This window comes from Macaca fascicularis, chromosome 1 (genome assembly GCF_037993035.2).
Source record: "Macaca fascicularis isolate 582-1 chromosome 1, T2T-MFA8v1.1".
In the NCBI taxonomy this organism is placed as follows: Eukaryota; Metazoa; Chordata; class Mammalia; order Primates; family Cercopithecidae; genus Macaca; species Macaca fascicularis.
In genome coordinates this window covers 133963776-133988903 of record NC_088375.1, presented here as the reverse complement: position 1 = coordinate 133988903, position 25128 = coordinate 133963776, and the positions used below count along the sequence as shown (strand labels likewise).

Below are 25128 nucleotides of genomic sequence, written 5' to 3'. Positions count from 1 at the left end.
TTTCCTTTCCTAAAAACAAATCCAGCTTGGTAATCTTATTCTTTTGTTCATGAGAAGTTCAAATAGAAAAAATGAATACAGTGCTAGTAACAGTAACTCGCTTCTGTTTTCACGTACTTTGTTGCAGAAAGACATGGGCCACCTCAGGGATCTTCTGATATTTTGATAATGGGTTTGGTAAAGCAGGGGCCAGTGGCATTTATTTTATGGATGTTGATACTAAGGCATCAGGAGACTAGGGAGGCTGTTTGAAGAGGCAGAACTGAGAGTAGGATCATAATCTGTACTCTAAAATCATAGGGTTGAACTAAATCATGGTCTTATTAGGGACATTTATAACCTCATGTTCCGATGTTTGTATACATAGATGGGCTTTAGGGTGAAGGTGTGAGAAATAATAACAGTGTAGATCTAGATTCACCCAGAGACAGATGGTGGAAAGGAAAGAAAAACATTTTGGGACCAAAGTTTATCTCCTTTTTGTTGTCCCTTGCTATAGAAGAGCTATGTGCTAGATGTAATTTTGAGCACTTTACATACATTATTAATTTATTTATTCTTCCCAACAGACAACCTTATGTGATAGTTACAGTTGTTATCCTCAGTTTATACCTAAGGCAATGGAAGCATACAGGGTTAGTTTCATGCTACTCATGGGAAAAGGACCTGTGTCTATGTCATGCTTCCCCTCATATAAAATGCCCACTATTTGTGCAATCATCCATCATTTTTGAGTATGTGCTACATGCCAGGCATAGTAGAGTCCTGCAGATAAAAAAGGAGATGGAAACCTTGCTCTCATTAGCTTTAGAGCCTACTTGAGGAGACAGGCTCAATTAAATAACCACAGAAACAAACTGGTGTATGAATTTGAAGAAGGGCAGAGAGCTTTGAGAACATAAGGCAGGGGCCTGATCTTATTGGGTTGCCAAAAAGACTGTCTCACTTTAGAACTGTGATCCCAAGGAAGGGGAGGAGGTGGCATCTAAACACTGTCATGATGCAAGGTAGGCTCAGGTTGAGTCTGGTCATTTTATGGGCCATTCCCAGCCCCCTTTAGAGTCCTTGAAGTCAGTGTCTTTAAGCTCCATAATGGAGATTGCAGACTCTCCCTGTGCCCTCGTATGTGTGCAGGTTCCTGTACAAATTGTAAGTGTTAAATAAATACTTATGCTGATTGAATTACAGTCATCTGTGGTGATTTGTGTTCTGTTCCACCTCCTGCTGGCTGCTTTTTATCCCATATTGAGAGTGGCTGAGTGTGGCTTCAGAATAGACACAGGGGAAGTAGGAGAGTGAATATTTGGATCAGGGAGTATGCCTTGACTAAATACTTTCTATAAGCAAATACAAATCATGTGAGCTTGAGCTTTTATTTTTTAAAATTAGTGTATTACTTTCTCTTGAAGCACATCATTGGTGAATTGACTCTATTTGGCTTGATGCTTTCATATAATTGGGCTGAGAAAGTTAATTTTACTCCTCTTCCCGGCATTCCCACTAAAGTTGTAGTGATACAGTCTTTTAAAATCTCATTCACCAATTATTAATTAAGCTGAATTAACCCTTTGGGGTAGATGCAGTCTTACCCTTATATGTTTAAAGTAACTGTTCATTACACATAGATTTTTTTGCTGAGCATCTATCTGACAGGAGGCATCTGAAGGCTTATAAAGCTATGGGAAGCTTGGTTACTTGAGCTCCAGAAGCTTTCCACTTCAGTCTGAAGGAAACTAATTACAAAAGAGCTGTGAGGGGCCCATCAGGATGTGCTATGAGTTTCTGTGAGGGAGCCAGACTGACTGTGTGACCTTGAGCAACTAGTTCTCAGTGCTTTTCCTGTAAAATGAAAGTGGGAATAATAATGGAACCTAACTCGGGGTGATGTGAGGATTAATGATTTATGTACAGTGCCTAGAATAGTGCCTGGCACATAGTACATACTGTTAACTTTTTGTTTTTATTGTTGTCATTATCGTGGTCATTATCACTTATAGTTGAGTGTCATATTCTGGAGTCTAAAGGGTAAGGGAAAAGGTTCTGAGTTGGAGAAGAAAGGCATCATAGGACATAGTATTTGAGTTTAGGTCTAATGAAATATAGGTCTAATGGGCAGAAATGGTGAGGAAAGTATTCCAGAAAAACAACCACCACCACCTCAAATACCAGAGATATCAGGTATGTTTAGGGAAGGGTGAGGAGTCCAGGCTAGTGGGTAGGATTCATTTGAGGAAAAATGACAAATTCACCTGAAAAGGCAGGCTGGGACAATATCTTGTTGGAGGGTTGGCAGTCTGGGCTGGGCTTTTGGAGCAGGGTTGAGACTTTCCGAGCCCTGCTCTGGAACTACTGGAGTAGGCAGGAGGTGGAGGCGGAGAGAAATGGTATTAGTCCTAGAGTATGGTAAGAAGGGTTTGAAATAACGTGATGATGATTGTCATGGAAGAAAGGTCCAGGTAGTTCACTGGGGAGCTAATGAAACTTAAGACTCAGGGCCTTTTCTTGCTTAGTTCCCTCTCTCAAGCTGTTGGAGGGAAAAATTTTTGTAAAATGTGAAAAGATGTTTGTATGCTCCATCTTCGCTCCCCAAATGATGGGTTTCAGGCTCCCAAACCTGGATCTACCCCATAATTGAAAGAGACTGTGGATGGCCAGGAGCGGTAGCTCATGCCTGTAATCCCAGCACTGTGGGAGGCTGAGGCTGGTGGATCACTTGAGACTAGGAGTTTGAGACCAGCCTGGCCAACATGGCGAAAGCCTGTCTCTACTGAAAATACAAAAAAATAGCTGGACGTGGTGGCATGTACCTGTAGTCCTAGCTACTTGGGAGGCTGAGGTGGGAGGATGGCTTGAGCCTTGGGGGTGGAGGTTGCAGTGAGCCAAGATTGCGCCACTGCACTCCAGCCTGGGCGACAGAGCCAGACCTTGTCTCGAATAGAATAGAATAGAATAGAATAGAATAGAATAGAATAGAATAGAATAGAGTAGAGTAGAGTAGAGTAGAGTAGAGTAGAGTAGAGTAGAGTAGAGTAGAGTAGAATAGAATAGAATACTGACTGTGACTGTGCGGAGAGAATCAGTCTGGGTATTGACTTGATGTGGGTATCATGTGATGGAGAGGCCAAGGTCAAAGATGACTTTTGAGATTTTGGGTCTGGCTGACTGGGAGGAACCCCTCATGAGAAAGGGGAATGTTGGGAGCAGCCAGTTAGGGTGCAACAGTTTCAAGCCAAGTGAGTGCTCTGCACTGGTTAGCTTCACCAGTAAAAGAAACATTTTCTTCTTATATCTGCCCACCCCCATCCTCAATTGCAGTTTTGCAAGCATGATAATTGTAAGTTACATGGTGCTAAGGAAAGGACTCAGCATGACTGCTGATTAATGGGCTACAGCCCAAAGCACACAACATGGTGACGTCTTTGTAATGTCCAGTTACTATTCTGTGTATGCTAAACCTAGTTGTCTGAAACTTGTAAAGGAAGTCTCTCTTTTTTTGGTATAAGTCTTCCATATTTGGTAAATCATAGTGCTTTAAGACTATTTTAAAGTTGTAACATCTGTTTTCTGGAAATTGTATTTTGAAGGAATTTAATTGACTCAGATGTGGTTGGAATGCTAATTTCAAAGCTATCGTGCCAATGTTCCAGTGGCAGCACCTGTCTGGGAAAGTCTATTGTCAGCATTTGTTTCCTCTTTTTCACACAAGAAAAATATTAAACAAATAAAATTGAAGAATACTCTTTCAGATGGCCAAATTGAATCCTCAAGAGTATTTTCACTTTCCAAGTCACAAAATATAAATATAATTAATGTAGGGGCACAGATTTCACTTTTAAATATATATATATATATAGTTTATATGTGTGTGTGTGTTGTGCTTTACTGAAAAGGCTTTTTTTTTTTTTTGGAGGAAAAATAGCACCTACAAACAAATCTAAAAACATAGTAAAGTTTGAGGCAAATGTCCCCAGAGAAAGATCATTAGCAAATTCATGACCCCGAGTCTGGTTGAGACTTCTCTATGAAGCCATTTGTTGTTTTAAGAATCTCCCCTTGTGTATCAGAGAGATTGAATTATCTGAGTAGAGAAATATAGTTGTAAATTCCAAAATGCTTCAGAAATTCACATATTATTTTGGAGCAGGCATTAAGGATTTAATGACTGCAGGGTTTAGTTTTAAAAAATGATTTAGAAGTATGTGCAGATGAATTCTAAGAGGATTCTATATAACTTCTTATGTTGGTCTGGTGTTCCTCTATAAAATAAGTACAAACTTGTTATTTGTTACATTGTTTCTCACGGTGTAGTAAACACAAATATTTAAAATTATAAGAGTTACGCATTTTAAAATTCATTTATGTATAAACTCAGTGGCAGGTTTTCCCATTTATAGCAGTGATATAAAACATTTTACATCAAATTGATTTAAGTCAAAAGTAAATGTCTGTTTTAAAAGAATGGTAGTACATGGTGGTACCTATGGCAGAAGTTGGGAAAGTGCGTGATTAACTGATGGGCAACATTGGCTTACTGGTAAACAATATAAATTGTGCTGGTTTGTAGTAGGGTAAATTTTATTATGCTGTTTAATAAAACCTCATAGCTATTGATAATATATATGTTAAGATACTGGCTCTTTAAGAACCTTTTATTAAAGAAACAAAAAGTCATTGAGGTTCTTGATACCTGGAATTAAACAGAAAAACGTCACTTTAATTGGGTGACTCCTGCTCAGTTAAAAATAAAAGTATATGTTAAATGCTATATTATTAATATGGTTTCTAGGACTTCTTGGCAAAAGTAGGGCAATTTTATCAAAGTCATGCATGTACCACCCACTAAACTGATGTGGTACACCGAACATTATCTGTGCAAATGCTTTTGTTAAGTTGTATTAGTCAGAAGTTTGGGGAAATTTCTGGTTTGGGTTTATGTATGTTAATACCTAGTGAGAAAAGTAGACAGCATATTATTTCTTTCCCCTTAGGAGCACAAGAGGAAAAAAAGATATTTAGAAGATGCTTTGAAATTAATTTCATTCAGAAAATATTTTTATGATTTTGCTGAGAGAAGGCAAAAATATTTTTAGAAATATTAGAATATCTGGTAGCAAATTATTGAGCATTAAATATAGATTTTATTTTTAGAAAGAGTACACATTTAACATTGCATAATTAATTTACTTCACATTTAAAAAACAGATTTGTGTATGTCTGTGAAAAAGACAATGTGTTGATAGTAGAAATATAAGGTAGAAAGTTCCTCTTTCTCCTTCTGATCCTTCCCCAGCCCTTTTCCTCAAATATGACTACAAACTGTTAACAGTTTGAAGTCATCTAAGTTTTAAAATCAAATGGAATGAAATGGCATTTAGGAACTTGGAAGAATGGAAACCTTTTTTCCAGACCTATGCTACCAACTGAGTTTATATTTTCAGGAGGATATGATGGAATTGCTGTGGGCTTTGGAGTCAGCCCACTGTTCAAATTCTATTTTCATCCTAGAGCAACAATGAGAGTTTGAAGTTCCTTACCTTTCTTATTAAATGTCACTTTTCTTCTGAGCTTTAATCTAGCCTAGTCTGTCTCTCTCCTCTCTCTCTTTTTAATAAGGAGACATGTCTAAGAAGATCTGGCATAAGAATATGTGGCATATTTTATCCTGGAAAAATTAAATTTGGTATTTTAATGACCCAGCATACATTCATGCGGTAATGCACTCACTCATCAGGAAAACATTGCCCCACTTTGCCCAAATACCTACCTTCAGGTTGTGAAAGGTCAACCTGTAAAAGACGCCCCAGGAATCTTCCTGGAATTTAGATGGCCTCTGTTGGGTTTCACTTTGCACTTATTAATAATTGAGCATTGGGATAAAAATAAAAACAAAGGGTATCATCTTACAATGTGAGAACATGGGCCATGTGTGCTAAGTCATGCAGGTAAGATGAGGAGCAAAGCCCTGTGTGGTAGCCAGTCTAAAGAAGAATTCCATGTGGGCTGGTGCTTCCCTCTTGCAGAATGACTCCCTCAAAATTAAAGGGAATTAATATAATTGCTCCTGAGGAGGAAAATGTATTTTTGCTTTTCAAAGGTTGTTGTCTAAGCTTTAATTATCTAATCCACACCCAGAAGCTTTCTACAAGCAGCCTTCCCTTTTAGCAACCAGTCACCATTCAAATACTGCAGCATCTTTAGGCTTAAGAAATCGCTGCATTATAACCAGTTCTGTTATATAACTTACCCCTTAGGGTACAGTAAAACCTGTTGTAACGTTGGTTACTGAAAATGGTCTTTAGAGCTAGTGTTGGTTTAAATGGAATTTTGTAATTATTTGGGCTGCAACTAGAGTGACAATTCTCCATTTTTAGAATCTGTGTCTCTTGTCTCGCAGCACTTTTAGTTATTTCCTTTCTATTGTTTTTTTGTTTCATATTCAATAAGTTTTGGTTGGTGTGTGCTTTATCAGAGCTGCATGTTTACTTGCCAAATGAATATGGGGTTTTGTTACTAAAGTTAGTATTTTTAATCTATTTTATTTTTCTTTCTTTAGAAAACTCAGAATGGACTCGTTTTCTAGTCCTGAAATATTAATAAGTAAACGTGTAATATATTCCTAGTGAAATAGCTTAAAGCTCAAAGAAGGTTTGTAAGTAGAGGAAAACCCTACTGTTAAGAACCGAGACACTGCCATTCTTGTCATTGAAATGCATAGGGTTTTGATGTTGGGACATATTAAAGAAATAGTGTTACTAATTTTAGGTAGAGAAGATTGTAGGAATTAAGCTCGTTTCTGACTATAGAGGAAAACGACCAATGCCATCGGCTCAGAATTAAAAAATTAAATTGCTCTTGGAATAAAACCGAGCTCTCCCGGTGGTTTGTATCGCTCTTTACATTCCGGCCACTGCCTGGCTTTCTCCTGCCCCCTCTCCCCTTCTCTCAGCGCTAGCCACACTGACCTCGTTTTCCTCCAACTCACCAAGCTCTTTCCCGCCTCAGGGGCCTTGTCTTTGTCATTCTCATGCCTGGATAGCCCTTCCTCTTTCCCCTTAGCTCTTCCTATGGCTCTTCCCCTCTAGATCTTACCCTTAACATCACCCAGACACCCCCTCCCTGAATACCTTGATTCAGGTAGCCCCTTTCCAGGCCCCTATTTATTTCCTTTTCAGCACTTACCTGAGACTGTATTTATTTCTGTTGATTATTGTCTTTGACCCACAAGGGTAAATTCTATTAAGGGAGATGCCAGTACCTGATACAGTGCCTGGCATATATTATATACTCAGTATCTGTGTATATTACCTGGGAGTTGTTCACTGGTTTTAAGGGCTCCTTTTTTGTTTGTGTCTTTACGATTAGTTTATCTTGTTGGACCAGAGGGATTTAAGTAGCTTTGGTATCAAAATCTAAGATAATCTGTTTTCCAATACTCTTATCTATACACATTTTCCCCCATTTTTATTGTGATTTTATTGAGTGTTTAGAGAGCAACACTGGCTTTCCTCAGAGTAGGCAGAAAATTCAGTAGATACCCCATGGGTATTGTGCTCACTGTGAGAAATCTTTCAGGATTTACCAGGCACTGAAATAACTCAGGGCAGATCTTTGATGAAGGTCAAGGAGGTGTGCATTGGTCTTTGGTGAGCACATGGTATATTATGAGGGTACAACTGTCCCTGCCATTGTGTCTGTTCAGCATGCCTTTGTAAAGAGCCTGGAATGGCCTCTTCATGGATCTGCCCTCTGTCTCTAAGCTTACCCATGGAGAAGACAAAGGCTGCTGCTCAGCTTCATGCTGAAAAGGAAATGTTGGTAAATTATTGCTTTTTAAAGATCAACACTCTCACCGTAACAGCTGTCACTCAAAGTGGAGGAAGTGAAATGTGAATTTAGTGAGTAATTAGTTTTGTGTCATTCTTTGGTGTTCTAAATGTTGCTATTTATCTGTCTTAGGTAATCTATTTAAAGAAGACACCAGAAGAAGCCTACAGAGCACTCCTATCTGGCTCAACGCCCCCCTATCTTCCATTCAGGTATAACTCCTGGTGAGACTTGGGTTAGACTTTTGCGACAGAGCTGGATACTTTAGAGTTGGGTTGTAGTGTTTTTTAATTGTCTTAAGATGATAACGGTGATGTTATATGGAATGAAATGAGATGGTAGTTTTTATTATTTCATTTTGTAAAGTTTTTTCCCCCAGCTAGCAAGAATAAAATAGCTTTCCTCTTGTAGGAATTTATTTTTTTCCTTGAATCCTTTCTATATCTTTACAGTTTATGTGAAGTACAAAGAGTGCCCGATGTATAAGCTAATAACCATGTCAAGATTTTTTGGATTTCAGTAATCTACATCATTGATTCATTCATTTATTCTTCCATTTCATGAGCAGTGATTGAGCTCTGGCCACATGTCAGAGGCTGGGGATATAGAATGAGACCTTCTAAGATTCTTCAGGAGCACTGTTTAGTGGGGACCCTAAATCACCAGTTTGGCACACAAATCTGACTGACATCCCCAGGAAGCCTTTCTCTCATTACCGTATTTTCTAAGTATCATCAAAAGAAGATCTTTTAAAAATTTGGGGTGAACTTGAGCTCATTTAAAGAGTAGAAGGGGGCTGGGTGCAGTGGCTCATGCCTGTAATCCCAGCACTTTGGGAGGCTGAGGCCGGTGGATAACTTGAGCCCAGGAGTTTGAGACCAGCCTGGGCAACATGATGAAACCCTGTCTCTACTAAAAATACAAAAGTTAGCCAGGCATAGTGGTACATGCTTGTAGTCCCAGCTACTCGAGAAGCTGAAGTGGGAGGATTGCTAGAGCCTGGGAGGTCGAGGCTGCAGTAAGCTGAGATCGCCCCACTACACTCTAGCGTGGGTGACAGAGTGATACTCTTTCTCAAATAAATAAAGTAGAAGGGACCATACATCAAAACTCCCATAACACTTACCTCTGCTAGAATTGTGAATGATTCTAATATATTTGCCTTTTTTGCTTGTGTGTCCAAATCTGCAAGCATGTGTATTGCTTATTGCTTATTATTGTTATATTACCATAATTAGGGAAAGGAATGAGAGTGACTGAGAAGACTCTGCTTGTCTGTCTTCCTCATTCTGCTATAAAGTCTCAGAGGGCAGGCCCCAGTGCCTTATACTTAAAAGCACTTTTAGTAAATATTTGAATGAATACATTAAGACTAAATCCCTTAAGAGTCAAAGGATTCTCACTCTGCTTCTGAGATCACAGGAGGTAACTGTTAGGGTAAGACATGGGGAGGAAAGAAGCAACACCAACTGTGTTTAATTAAAGTGAAGTCAAGGAGTAAGGCATTGGGATTTGGACCCTGAGAAGAAACTATCCTGAAGCAACCTAGAGTCTGAGGTAATCAGCTGTGAAAGGGCAGATGAGAAATGACAGATAATGTAGATGAGAGTTTTAATGGTGAAGACAAAGCTTATTTTTCCTTCCACTTCTAATGGCTCCTATACTTTGAAAGTCCTTTATAAAATATAATCCTATTTTTTCAGAAAGGGGTAATAATGCTAATAATTCTAAGTTCTAAGCAAAGTGGTTAGGAGTACGTACTTTGGAGGCAGAGACACTTGAAGCAGTTCGAAGCCTCATTCTGCTTCTTGCTGTCTGTAGTAAGTATAAGTATCTTGGACAAATTACTTATCCTCCCTCAGCCTCAGTTTCCTTATCTGTAAAATGGCTTCAGGTCTAAACTAAGGATCAGTGAAGTCATGAATTTATCCTTCTGCCTAGTGCAATATTTGGTTTTTGTTTTTCTTGTTGTTAGCATTGTACTATTATTACTGTTAATAACATAATAGTAATAATAATTATTATTACAGAGTCTCACTCTGTCGCCCAGGCTGGAGTGCAGTGGCACAATCTGGGCTCACTGCAACCTCTGCCTCCTGGGTTCAAGAGAATCTCCTGCCCCGGCCTCCTCAATAGCTGGAATTGTAGGCCCTCACCACCATGCCTGGCTAATTTTTGTATTTTTAGTAGTGATGGAGTTTTGCTGTGTTGGCCAAGCTGCTGTAGAACCCCTGACTTCAAGTGACCCACTCGCATCACCCTCCCAAAGTGCTGGGATGAAGGTGTGAGCCACTGCGCCCGGTTGAGAACTAGAATTTTTAAATAATAATACCAGAATAGAAGAAAAGATAGTAAGATAATTAATACTACTTAACATAGAATTGATTTCAATTCTACATAAATAGTAAATTGATAGCCTATTTTTTCAAATATTTTTCACTCAAATTATTGGAAAATATAAATACGTTAACAGTTCAGAAACTTAAAAAATCTATAGGAAGGTTTAAGTCAAATTTCTCCCTCCCATCCTTGATCCTCATCTGTCTAGTCCTTTCCAGGTAACTTCTGGTATTAGTTGATTTGATATCAGCCTAGAATTTCTTTATGCACATATAAATAAATGAAGATATGCACCCATTTCCTACTATAAGTATGCACTTGAATGTAACTCTAAGTTCTATTTTTTTGATAACTTAGGATACCAAGAGTTGTATTTACATTAAGCTGCATTTCTAAATCTATACTCTTCATAAACCATACATTTGAAACAGAAAATACCGCAAAGTAGTGTGTTTATAATTCAGTGAAGAATTTAGTTGAAAGAATACTACTAGTTTTCTGAAAACTTAATTTTTTTATTATGCTAAGATAAGATGTGAGTTGTTTTTAGTCTACAGCTCAGACCAACGAAGACTGATGGACTCCTATCAAGAATCATCCTCATACTAAATTCCGGGCAGCCATCATTGCATTGACCTTCATTATAATCTGAGTTTTATTATAACTAGGTTTTAAAAAAAAATCTCATTTCTTATGAAATTACACTTTTGTCTTCATTGTCTAAATTGTTTCAACTGCTGATATATTAGCACTTTTAATTAAAAATGAGAAGCCTTAAATAAATATCTGTTTGAATGTAATTGTTTTATTATTTAAAATTTGATTTTAATAATAAAAAAATGATGATTTGAAGGCTTGTTGAAGGTGTGGTTGGTATGTTCATATACACTTTTCACTGAAATGTCTGTGTTTCCATTTGTGCTATATATTTTAGTTTCTTTCTAATAAAAGAGTTTTATGGCTACTGTGAATTTAAATAATGTTGTTTTCCAAACCTTTTTTCACTTTGCAAACATTTATCTGAGCAGTCACTTCTGTAAAGCCTCCCTCATTTTTCCGGAGAGGCTTGGCAGGTCCTTTGCCTGTGATTCCCTATTACATTTTATGTATTATAAAGCTACATACAACGTTAAAGCCAATACCTTGTATTTTAATTATTTGTTTGCATGGCTGACTCTTCTCTTGAGGGCTGTGGTTGGTTCTTTTCCTATTTTGTCCTGAGGTAGCAAGTATATTAAAATATATTTATTGCTTTTTTGGTGCCAGTCACTGTGATAGTCCTATGGATTTAAAGATGTTTAGAACAACTTGGTACCTGCTGCAGAAGAGCTCAGTGTATAGTCTGTATACATGTATAGGTGTGTAAAACAGTTACAGTGCTTTGTTAGAGTTAGGAGAGAGGTGTTATGGGAATACTGAGGAAGGAGGTTTAACTCTGAAATGGGGGGTGGGAGAAGATGTTAGGGATAGGCCCCATGGAATGCTTTTCATGTTAGAATGAAAACTGGAGAACAGCAATTCAGGCACTGATTTTAGGTGCTATATTTATTTATTAGTATGGCATGGGTTTTTTTTGTATAATGTTATGTTAGGTAGGATATATAATATGAAGTTCACGGTATGGGTACATTATTATAACCAAAAGGATGATCTGATTTTATTCCTACTTAGATTCTATTTACCTAGTTAAAATTAACAAAAAAAGAGAAGTGTGTAGCTTTACTGTCTATTCTTGATTAAATTAAGTATAGTCAACTTTAGAGATAGTTGAATTTCTGGCTTGTGTGACGGCAACGAGTGTTGTGATGTCACTTGTGAGTCAGTCTTAGGGTGTTCCGTTGAATTATAGGGTAGTTGTGTCAGAAACTGTATTCACTTTTACTGAGAATAGCCAATATGTTGATTAAAAGTGACTTTAGCTGAAAATCAGGGGAAAGGGGTGTTTTTCATCTACCTTAATTCTTTGAGTCATCCATCTTCAATGTTGGCTTGGCAGCTGGCCTTCAAGGGAACAAGAGGCCTTTCAGTTCTGGGGTCAGACTCAGCAGAGTCTGAATTGACAAACCAGGTATGAATCTTTTTAGGTTCTCTTCCTTTCAGTGTACTACTAAATTACAGTGTATGCTATTGAGCAAACAAAGTCATATTAATCTCAGCTTATCTAAAGCCCCAGGAGACCAGTGACCCTTAGTGGAATATCCAGATTGTTTTCATGGCAGTTAGTGGCAGGGTTTTCAAATCTACATTCTTGGGTGCTCACAAGACAGTATCTGTGAAAATTTAAAGTCCCACAAAACATTGAAAAGATAACCAATCTAAATTGTACAACTTATTTAAGATGTCTCTTGTGCTTTTAAATTCATTTTATACGTATTTCTTTGCTTATTGGTCCACATGTATCAGATTGGTAAGTTTTTTAGTATTGGTGATGATTCCTAAACTGCTGAAAGCCAGTTTTTAAAATGACATATAGGCCAGGTGCAGTGCCTCATGCCTGTAATCTCAGTACTTTGGGAGGCCAAGGGGGGCGATCACTTGAGGTCAGGAGTTCGAGACCAGCCTGGCCAACATAGTGAAACCTCATCTCTACTAACAATACAAAAAAAGAAGCCAGGCATGGTGGTGCATACCTGTAGTCCCAGCTACTCGGGAGGTTGAGGCAGGAGAATTGCTTGAACCCGGGAGGCGGAGGTTGTGGTGAGCCAAGATCGTGCCACAGCACTCTAGCCAGGGCAACAGAGCAATACTCCATCTCAAAATAAATAAAATAAAATAAAATAAAATGACATATACAATTAAACAGGGAATGAATAACATCCAGGGACCTAGTTTTGAAGACATATACAGAAAGCATGGCATGAAAAATAATGACTAAGTCTGGAGGCAAGGTTAGGTACGGTAATGTGCTGACATTAATGGAATAAAGCTGGTTGAACATTGGATGTCCTGTGCCTTTAGTTTTTTCCTAAAGCTTGGAGAAGAGGCTAGAATTTACAGGTGTTTCTCAAAGTTATGTTGATTGTCAAACTTATCTACATACCTGGGGAGCTTTAAAAAACTATTGATCCCTAGATTCTGTGCCCAGAAATTTTGCTGTAATTGGTCAAGGGTGAAGTCAGAGTATTGGGATTTTGAAAAACTACATATATGATTCCAATACGTGTGGTCAAGATTGAGAACTCCTGCTCTGTAAGATGTATCATGGCAAAAAAAAAAAAGTAAATTTAAAACTCTCTGCCTTGGAGATTTACAAAGCAAATTTCCATTTTAAAGATTCTGAATGGTTCTGAGTAATGAAGTAACCTGTTTAGCTCTGTAAAACCCAGAATTTTCTTTTTTCTTTTTGTTTTTTTGAGATGGAGGTTTCACTTTGTTGCCCAGGGTGGGCTCGAACTCTGGAGCTCAAATCTTGTGTAGTTGGGATTACAGGCATGCACCACTGCATCTGGCCCAGAATTTTACAAAGTACTGATTTTCTTCCTTCTGCCCCATACTTTCCTTTAACATCCAGCAGAACTCCTGTTCTGAAACACTCTGAGGCATATTTCCTGATCCACACCTGTGTGGAACAAAAAACATCTCTTGGGATTAGAATAGTACGCTAGCATTTTGTGGAACCTTTTTTTTTTTTTTTTTTTTGGTGCTGTTTCCTGAGAGTCTTGGAAATAGATGGCTTATCAAATAATGGTATTTTATTTAATGTGAACAGGAATATGCACATTTTCTTGCAGTTGTGAAGCCAGACAATCTTCTTTAACAGAGGATTCACACACCTCCCACTGGCAATCCTTTAATGACATCTGTCATTAAAATGGATGCATAGTGTTTGTGTTGAGGGAGGTGTTTGTTGTGTTTTGGGGGATGACCCTTAGTGATATCCCAGTCGCTGAGCTCTGTGGCTGAGTCTTAATGGGAAATCTCAAAGGTAATTATTTTAGATCTTCTGGGCATGCCAGAACTTGTAGGTCTTGAAACAAAGGCTCAAAAGGGTCAATCACTGTAGGTCTTTAAACAAAGGCTCAAAAAGGTCAACCACTTAGGACTTGGCATCAGGCTGCCTCCTTTTTCATAAACATGTGCTGGCAGATGTTAGATGTAATCATAAAATATATTCCCTTACATAAAACATTGAACCAGATTTTTATTAGCTTAAATATGATATTGTGATTTTTGTCGAAGTTTGTTTAGCAATTAACTGTACTTCAAAGGGAAAGTTCTCTTTACCTCTTTCCTGCTTTCCTCTTGAGTATCCAAACTATGGAAACAATATTTCATCCTGTTTTAAGATGTTCCTTTCACTCTCAGCTTTTCCTTGCTGTTTCTCAGTCTTGATCTTTGGGGTCATTTCTGCCCCATGGATCTTTAATAAACTTTTGCTTTTGATGCTTGGTATGCTGGAAGCTAATTCGCATTAGTTTTGACTAGTGAGGATGCGCCAATTTCCTGAGTGTTGAAAATCGATGGCTTTTCCAGTCCAAACTGTTGGATCCATTCTTAACAGCTGGGGCATATTTTGAATAAGTCGTACCCCCGTGAAAAAGACTCTTTGTCAGAGTTTTCTTGTTAAAGTGCTGAGTGAGCACTGCTATACAGGATCTGAGAAGAGAAACAAGTGTCGATGTCTCCATGACCCATTAAGTACTCACATGGAGGTGAGTTATATTTATTCTGTTTTTTATCTGCTGGAACAAGAAGGTGCTTCAGTGATTTGTGTTGCGAAAATTCGCTCAGACTACTTTTTTTTTTTTTTATTCCTACCTTTAGGTTTCCAGATCAGTTTTACCAAACTTAATGAAGTAGGGTTGGTGCCAAAGTTTTTGTACTCTTTATGGTGTATTTCCAGTAGCCTTAGTTGATAAAGATGGTTTTGAATAAGATTGCAGTCACTTACCTTAATGAACATAGTAATAGTGATTATTTTGTTGAATATTATGAAAAGCTCTTAAATACCTGGATTAAAACCAATTTGCCATTATTTTTATTTTTAAAGAAAAATTATTGACTGTATGGGTGGCTCATTCCTGTAATCCCAGTGCTTTAGGAGGGCGAGGCAAGGGGATCGCTTGAACCCATGAGTTAGAGACCAGTCTGAGTAACATAGTAAGACCTGGTCTCTACAAAAAAATACAAATAAAAATTAGTCGGGGGTAGTGGCACCCCTCTGTAGTCCTAGCTGCTTGGGAGGTTTAGGTGGGAGGATTGCTTGAGCCTGGCAATTTGAGGCTGCAGTGAGTTATGATTGTGCCGCTGTGACAGAATGAGCCCCTGTCTCTGAAATTAAAAAAAAAAAAAAAAAAAAAAGAATAGAAAAATTAGTGGTTAAATGGGTGCCAGTCAGATGTTGATAAAATGCCCAGAGTACGGGTCTTGGTCTATTTTTCTGGTGTTATTGCTAGTGCTAGACAGATTTTATTCTGCTGATTTCAGGTGATCCTTTAAGCCATGACTTAGAATTGAATTTTCACATATCTCTGTTTCTTTAGATGAGCAAAATGATTCATGTGTAGCCTTATGTTAAATCTGAAAAGCTGAGATTCTGTTTTTTTTTTTTTTTTTTTTTTTTTTTTTGGTACAGGTCACGTTCAACTTTGGACCCTGCCTCCTGAGGCATGTGGTTTTGCTCTTTCATGAATGGGAGATGGTTTTGTCCTCCCTACTAATTCCCAGTACAGTTTCATCTTGCAGGTCTCAATGTTATAAGCTCTTTCTTTTACTGTAGCTGGTGCATATATGTCGTAGGTTTGTTCAGAGGCTGGAAGCTAGGATGTACTTTGGACAGTTGTATAGAGTATTTTGGGCATTGTCTGGTTCTGAAGTACACGTACAATATAGTCTGCAGCTGAACTGTCCAGTATGTTAGCTAGTAGCTACATGTGTTACTGAGCACTTGAAATCAGTCTAGTCCAAATTGAGATAGATTGTAAATTTAAAATACATATTGGATTTCAAAGATGTAGTATAAAAGGTGGGGTGTGGTGACTCACAACTGTAGTCCCAGGCCGAGGCCGGGAGTTTGAGATTAGCCTGGACAACATAGTGAAACCCTATCTCTCAAAATAAAAATATTTAATATAAAAGAAATATGTAAGATATCTTATTTATAATTATGTTGATTAATGCTGAAATGAGAATATTCTAGATATATTGGATGAGCAAAACACACTACTGAAATTTACTTTTTTCTTGTAACTTTATTTTAATATGGTTGTAAAAAAATTAAAATTATACATGTGGCTCTCTTTTGAGGATGGCATTCAATTTCCATTGGACAGTGATGATCTAGAGTGTTTTTGCTACTGTACATAGCTCATAATTAAAAATTGTTTTATATACTTTCTGCTTTATTTATTTGTTTTTAGAAATAGGGTCTGACTCTGTTAGCCAGGCTGGAGTATAGTGGCCAGATCATAGCTCACTTCAGCCTTGAACTGAATTCAAACAATTCTCCCGCCTTAGCCTTCTGAGTAGCTTGCCACCACTCCTGTCTAAATAAATTTTTTTTTTTTTTTTTTTTTTTTGTAGAGAAGGGGTCTTCCTCTATTGTCCAGGCTAGTCTCAAACTACTGGGCTCAAGCAATTCTCCTGCCTTGGCCTCCCAAAGGGATCACAGGTGTGAACCATCATGCCTGGCCACATTTTTGCTTTAAAAGGTCAATAGTTCTTAGCCACCAGAGGTGTTTAGGCATAAGTTGAATGAACTCTTGATAATGATCATTTATTTATTCCTGTATTAATTCATTCAGCAACATCTATAACATACTAATTTTCCCAACACTGTACTATACTCTGGGCCAACAGACATAAAAGACATGTTTCCTGTCCTTAAGAAGCTCATCATCCTGTGGAGGTTGTGAGGATAGGATTCAGTTCGGTGCTTATAAGGGTGCTTAGATGACTTTCATGATCCTTTCCAACCCATTGCTCTGCAATTTTTGCATACCTCCTCACTACTTGTTACCCAGAGAATTTAGAGAATCATGGACTTAAGATAATTGTAGATCATAGTCATTTCCAAAATTTCTTAGTCCCTTTTCTATCAGCTCTTTTTGTATTTTTTAATGTAGTCTCCACATTGTAGACGCTGTGCTTCTGTTCTCCATTCTTTCTTCTTTGAGTAACTTCATTATTCATAATAAGAAATGCTTTCTTATTTTGTGTAAATATGTTCTTTCATCTCTGGTTTCATTTCTCATTATTAATATTTATAAGGTTGCTTCATTCTGAGTGATTTCTTAGATTCTCAGGTTACAAGCAGTGGTATGTTGGTAAATTGGCTCTATAAATAAAAAGTATCTGCTGATTTCCATGATACAAATACTTTTACTACTGCTGATTTGGGCTCTCAAAATTTCTGAATATTTAACAGTTGACTCTTGAGTGCTGAGACACCAATGAAACAAGCTCTTTCTTTTAACATTTAATTGTGGATGTTGATTCTAGTTTTCTTAAACTTAATTTTTTTCTTGCTGTTTTTCTGCAAAATAAACACTAAACACAAAATAAACAACAAGTCCCAGTTGCTCCTTCTATTTAAATATTCATTCATCCATTTAGTTTTTCATTCGAGAACTATTTATTGACTGCAGATTCCTCCTATGGTCATAGTTGTGGATTTTTATAATCACTGTATAATAGCTGTATGGTTAAGTCGACTAGTATGCCAGAAGTCACATTTAGAAAGATAGAATTGTGGCCGGGCGCAGTGGTTTGAAGGTTGAGGAGGGTAACCTAAGGTGAGGGTGAGTGGGAAGAACATGTGACTTGCAGATGCACAGATTCTGTGGGAAGGGCCCAGTGGCTACCTGGGGAGCTCAGGGAGGATGGGGCCAGATACCCCCAGGCCTTGTGGCCACAGTGAAGATTTGAACTTTCCCTTGATAGCAATGGGAAGTCAGTGAGGGGTTATAGCTGAAGAGCGACCAGATCAGATTTGCCTTTCAAAAATATCACTCTGGCTTCAGTTAAGAAAACCGTTAGAAAGTCTAAGAGTGGGTGTAGGAAGGCAGTGGCAGTGGAATTGGCAAGTGAAATGCATTCAAGAGATATTTAAGAAGCAAAACCAATGGTGCGTAGTGAGGGATAGGATAAGAGGAAAGAGAAAGGTGGAACTTCTGGGCTGTAGCTTGAGTGACTGTGGGAGCTTTTACCCAGACAGGGGGTGCTGCAAGACTGGATTATCGTTGCAGTTGTTTTTTTCTGGGGGTGGGAGCAGATTCAAGAGCTTCTTCTTACATAGTGAGTTTGAGATATCTTTAAGACACCCGAATGGAAATGCCATGTAGGTGGTTGGCTGTGCTGTTTTTGAAGCGTTAAGAGGAGTTTGCACTAGAGAGATGAATTTGAGGGTCATTGGTAGATAGATGGTAATTTATGCAGATATCTAGGGCAATGATTCTCAAAATATGTGTCTTTCTAGCAGCAGCCTCAGCTCCACCTGGAAACTTGTTAGAAATGCAAATTCTCAGGCCCTGCCTTTGGTCTATTGAATTGGAAACTTGAGGTGGGGCCCAGCAGCCTGTATTTGTGGAACTGTCCAGGTGATGCTAATGCACACTGAAGTTTTAGAGGCCCTGGTCTAGAGAGAGTATGGAGTGAGAAAAATTTTGGTCTGGAGTTGAACCTTGAGGAGGTTTGACTTCTAAAGACTGAGAAGTGAAGGTTGGATGACTTTGCAAAGGAGGTTGGAAGTAGTGTTTAGAGGGTAGAAGGAAAATCCAGGAACCAAGACAGGAGAGCAAACAAGTAGGGAGTTACTTGTTGCTGACATATTAGGTAAGATGATGCATGGACAATGTTCTCTGGATTGAAAATAAGTAAATCCAGACAGACAGAAAATAAATTAGTGGATCGCCAGAGGCTGGAGGAAGGAGAATGAGGAGTGACTGCAAATGAGTACAGAGTTTCTCTTTGGGGTGGTAAAAATATTTTGGAATTACTGGTGATGGTTGTACAACATTATGAATATATCAAACCCCACTGAATTGTACACTTTAAAAAGGAAGATGAGGCTGGGCGTGGTGGCTCACGCCTGTAATCCCAGCACTTTGGGAGGCCTAGGTGGGCGGATCACCTGAGGTCAGGAGTTCAAGACCAGCCTGGCCAACATGGTCAAACCCCGTCTCTACTAAAAATACAAAAATCAGCCGGGCATGATGGCAGGCGCCTATAATGCCAGCTACTCAGGAGGAGGCAATTGCTTGAACCCAGGAGGTGGAGGTTGCAGTGAGCCAAGATTGCGCCAGTGCACTCCAACCTGGGCTACAAGAGTGAGACTTCGTCTCAAAAAAAAAAAAAAAAAAAGGAAAATGAGTAATTCTTTAGAGAAATCTTGTTTTAAAGAGGAGTCCAAACTGGATGGAAGCTGAAGGAAGATGTGGAGCTTGGAAAGTTTTGGATGACTTGTTATTTTTAAAGCTAGTAAGGATCTGAAAATGTTTAAATTGTGTTGGAAAGGATCCAGAAGAGAGATAAAGAGATGATTGATGGTGTTGAATAGTGGTATAACCTCAGAGTAGGAGGGGACTTTTGGGGCCAGTAGTCTGCTGTTTTCCTAACTCCTGACCTCCAGTTCATGTTATAATGCAGGTGAAAACAATTCCTCAGAAGGGATCTTCCAGTTCCAAGTTTGAACATCATGTGGGGCAGGTATCTTTCTGCCTCCTAGGGCCTACCATTCTATTTTGTGATGGTCCTGACTATATTGGTGAGTTGAGGAAAATCAACAGGGAAAATTGACTTACAAAATGGGAGGCAATGTTTCCTCTTAAATGGACTTTCAATCTTATTTTAGTAATTTCCTTTATCCTCACTTCCAGGAGAACGCAGTGCTGCCAATTCCTAAGCCTTTTGAGACTTCCCTGGTATTAATTGTGTTGTTTATCAGTTTTTTGTTTGTTTGTTTTTATTCTTTTTTTTTTTTTTTTGGAGATGGAGTCCCGTTCTGTTGCCCAGGCTGGAGTGTAGTGGCACAATCTTGGCTCACTGCAACCTCTGCCTCACAGGTTCAAGTGATTCTCCTGCCTCAGCTTCCTGAGTAGCTGGGATTACAGGTGCCTGCCACCATGCCTGACTAATTTTTATATTTTTAGTAGAGATAGGGGTTCACCATGTTGGACTAGGCTGGTCTCAAACTCCTAACCTCAGGTGATCCACCTGCTCTGACCTCCCAAAGTGCTGGGATTACAGGCATGAGCCACTGTGCCCAACTAGTTCTCAGTTTTTCGATTATCAGTTTAGCATTCAGTTTTCTTGGTCTTCTAACTTATTTACCACTCATCCAAATGATTTCTAGCTTTCAAGATTTTATTGTTTTGTCTCTTCTTTTATTCTCCTTGTCTTTGTTGGTTTCCATTTAAAAAAGAAAAGCCTTTAAAAATTCACCTTTTGGTCAGGTGCAGTGGCTTACGCCTGTAATCCTAGCACTTTGGGAGGCAGAGGTGGGTGTATCACTTCAGCTCAGGAGTTCAAGACCAGTCTGGGTAACATGGTGAAACCCTGGCTCTACAAAAAAATACAAAAATTAGCTGGGCGTGGTAGCTTGTGCCTGTAGTCCCAGCTACTTCAGGGGCTGAGGCTGGAGGATCAATTGAGCCCAGGAGGTGGAGGCTGCAGTGAGCCAAGATCATACCACTGCACTCCAGCCTGGGTGACAGAGTAAGACCCTGTCTCAAAGAAAAAAAAAAATACCCTTTTAGTGAGGTTTGGTAGATGCATGGATTCCATCTTCCATCTTTACCTTCTCTCGCTTTTTTCCCCCAGAGAATATATAATATGTTTTTGTGTCCCTTCACTGTTATAGTATTCTCCTGTGACTATGTATGAGCCACATGCCGCTAATAAGCCATTTCTTTCTTGTCTGGTCTTTGGGGCAGATTTTGGGAACCTGTTGGCACTACGTGGCTGTCATGAGGATTAAATGTGCTAATGCATCTAAATTACCTGACACAGTAGGTGCTCAAAAAAGGCATGCCATCTCCTTTTCTCAGTCTGGAGGATATGACTGAATTCTGTTGCATTCATTATTAGATTTCAGTTTGTAAACTTGTGTGCCTTTCCAGCCTGCGGTGACTGACTTGCCTAGTTCTGTCAGATGGCATGTTAACTCTCCTTCCCAGCTTTGGAGGCCTGCAGATTTGACCACCAGGTCACCAGAGTTCTCCTTTTTGTCACTGGTAACAATTGTGGCTGTGATGGGGTAGGAGGTATCATGAAAGCCTCACCATACTTTGCAGACATTCAGAAAGAACAGGCCTGGAACTTTTTTCTGGTAACTTACATTAGTGACATTGTTTAGCTGAGTCTAGGGGTGGGAAGATAATACTTGAAAGAATAAGGGATACCTCTACTTCTCGTAATATTTTTTTACTCTTTTTAAATATAAAGAAAATTTTACCCCCTTTTAAAAAACGTAAAGCAGTAGTTTTTAATCTAGGGTCTGTGGTGAGAATTCAGGGAGTCAGTGAACTTAGATGAGAAAAAAATTATATCTTTATTTTTACTGACCTTACCTTATCAATTATAAGGTTACATGCAGTTATATATGTTGTAAATAAACTGTAGTAGCATTAGCAATATAAGTGATAATTTAATATCATATTATAGTTATTATTTCTTAAAATATTATTTATGCTCATTCCTTTCTAAAATTATAGTAGCAGTTATCAGACTTGCCACTAGATCTTGTTATATAACATATTAATTTAAAAAGTACCTTTTGGGATATTGTAAATTTGTATTTTAATATATTTAAAATACATATTTAAACTTTATTTAAATGTAATTGAAATAGTTTTCTGTTAATCCTAGTTTATGCACTAAAAACATTATTCTGAGAAAATGGGTTTGCAGGCTTCCTCAGGTTGCTGAGCGTCCATGGCACAGAGATTCTGAACCCCAAAGACAAGTGACTGCAAAGGAATTTATGATTGTTTATATAAACTAATATTTTTCTTAGATCTCTAGTCACTCTTTTCTCTGGCATAGCCCATTAAATTTTGCTTTCTAACATATAGTTATCATTTTTATAAGATATTTGAAAAGGGGGCTATTTTATTTTTCGCTGACATGTGAGTTCAGATGATATTTAAAAACAAAAGAACAAAGAACCCTCCTTTTGAAATGAGACCTAAATATTTGGAATAATTGAAGTTTCAGGACTTAAGCATTCTGTTACGTTGCTTTGCTAACTTCCTAGTTTTATGTTAGGCTTTCGGGATGCTGAAACTCAGGGATAATGAAGTTACATTTTACTTCATGGGTTAGCAGCAATAGGTTCAAGTGACCTTGGATGGTTGTAAAAGTTGGTTTTATGTTAATTATACCTTAAAGCCCTTGAAGGTCTATTCTGCCTTTGGAATGGCTTCTGGCCCCTTGCTGATGGCTGCCATGTGTGCCTTTGACTTTGTCTGGAGAGGTGTCTGCCTGCTCTGTTTCTTGGGTCAGCAGTGGAGGCTGGGCAGAGAGCCTGGAGCCTTGAGGTCAAGTTTCCTACCTCGGACACCTTGGAACACTGTAGTGTTAAAGCTCTGATGCCAGTTCTTGCTTAACTGACCTGAACTTGATACATTAGTTTTATGTTGCCTAAAGCAGGTCTGCTAAATTGCTCTAAAAACTTAAATAAAGTATGAAGCACTCAATTTTCACCAGAGTAGGTTCCCACTCCTTTTGAAGGAGTTCTTCATGGTGCATTAGAAGCTCTCATGGATCCCAGTGACTCAGAGGAGATTGTTTGGAAGCCCAAGTACATTTTTCTGTTTTCTTTCTTTTCTTTTCTTATTTGTAGGGGAGGGATGGCATTTAATCCAAACACCTGCTAGGTTCTGTTGACCTACATACATTGTCTCTCCTATCTTTTTATGCTTGTTTTTATCATGTTCCTCACAGGAGGTTATTCCTCTGCCAGAATACCTCTTGCAATGATGAATGTTTTACTTAATCAAACAGTCCAATTCACTGTTAATAATAATAATAATAATAGGCATCATATTTATGAAATGCTTCCTATGTACCAGCCACTATATGAAGGACTTTACATATTTTAAAAAACATAATCTGACAACAGTCCTATGAGTGCTAGCTAATATCATTAACTTCATTTCACAGATGAGGAGACTGAGATTCAGCCTAGAGGTAAAGTAACTTGCTTAAGTTCCTGTGCAGTACCTGGCCAAATTGGAACCAAGGCAGTCAGACTCAGGAATGCAGGCTCTTAAATCAGCCTCTTGGATTAAAGCAATTTCAGAAGTGCTTCAGTTAAGTGTGGTAGTTACCTAGTATGATCTACTGTATTATATAAGTTTACCATGTTGATAGCTCTGAAGCCAAACAAGCACATCTCCAGCTGACTTTGGTGTTATATTTTATTATTTGAATGTTCTAAATGCAAGTTTTTAATGTTGAGTTTATTTATGTTTATAGGGATGCTTCCTTTGGAAATTGCACTTACAATCTCACCATTCTCGACTGTTTGCAGGGAATCAGAAAGGTAATAACAATTCTCCTTGCTGTATTTGATACAGTAGTTTAAAAAAATATGAGAAAGGAATAATCTCAACATCCTTATTTGTTATTGGAGGGAAGAAAGGGGAACCAGTAAGTAGAAGGCTTTTCACTTTCTGAAGGATGATTGATTTGTAAAATACAAACACCAGGAAAAGCTGGGAGGAGGGAGGGGAAGGGGCCTTTCTTTGTCATTTAAACTGTTTGTGTTCCAGGGCAGATTTATCGCCACTGTCAGCTGCAGTGCCTGTGACATTGCTTTGTCACATGCTTAGCTTCATTGTCAGGCTTGATCTTGGTGTGGGAGAGTCAGGACGTTATTTAAGCCACTGTTCTCCTATGCTGCTTGGTCCCACCACAGACCCACTAAAACAGAAACTCCGGGGGTGGAGCCCTACGGTCTGTATTTGACGAATCTCTCCAGGTGATTTGATGCACTCCAAAGTTTGAGAACAAAGTCAGAGTTATTTAATTATTTCTGTGTATAATGGAGAAGTTAAACTAGAAGATTTCTGAGAGCTCTTGGAACATGTTTTAGAAACATTAATTCACAATCTGAGAAGTTATACAAGCTATCCTGTAAATTCTAATGAGGGCTCAAAGTACATAATTCCATCTCAAACGTATAACCATGATTTATTATCAGTCAGAAATGTACATATTACATAACCTGTTGATCATAGGACATGCATAATAATGTTACATGGACTATAAGTATATTATCAGTAGCAATTCTAGTTCATTTCTCAGATGTAATATAAAACTGATTTTGCTGTGTTTTGAGTTGAGAAAATTGGTGTGATAAATGTGCTACCCATTTTATACATGGTTGTTTCTGTTTCATTTAAAATGAATTTAAACCCCATCAAACTTTAAAATAGTTTTCAAATATTTTTCTTTCCACTTAAACAACTACAGAGATACTCTAGCTCACTCTTGCATCAATATTGCCAAAATACACTTACAGTAATACCAGTTAAGAGCTCTTATGGAGACATTACCCAACATAAAACCATTGATTATAGCATTTGGAAAATATGCCTGAGGGAAAAAGAATTTATTTATCATCACTATTATTATTTTGTACCATCTGGTACAGGCTATTTGTTTTATAATACTTAAAAAATTTAGAAAGAGTTCAGACTGGAATATCGCTACCTGTAATTATGGTAATAACTACCATAACTCAGTATAGAAAGTTGTGCCATCCCTCCTGTTGTAGAGGAAAGGTATGTAAACTTGTTTCGTCAAATGTTGGGGTTAACTCAAAGATAGATGACATTTTGGAGGATCTGATAGATTGTGCAGCATGTCTTTAAGCACCTGAGACATTTCTCTTACATAAGGCACCATGTTCTGGGCTATTTTTGTGTGGCAACGAGTAGTACCCTTCTAAGAACCTATACAGAGTATGGTGACATTTTTGCCGTTTTAGGGAGCACATTTCTCTGATTTTGATGTATTGGC

General features: G+C 38.2%; 1 protein-coding gene across 6 annotated transcripts in view; it reads left to right on the top strand.

Moving 5' to 3' along the window:
• CDC14A (cell division cycle 14A) overlaps nucleotides 1-25128 on the top strand; it is a 164620-nt gene that overhangs the window by 60946 nt on the left and 78546 nt on the right. For all 6 annotated transcript variants that reach the window (XM_005542589.5, XM_074000697.1, XM_005542587.5 and 3 more), the window contains 2 exons: nucleotides 7957-8036; nucleotides 23581-23647. In XM_005542589.5, the coding sequence (XP_005542646.1) occupies nucleotides 7957-8036; nucleotides 23581-23647 (147 nt within the window). The remainder of the gene's footprint in view (nucleotides 1-7956; nucleotides 8037-23580; nucleotides 23648-25128) is intronic.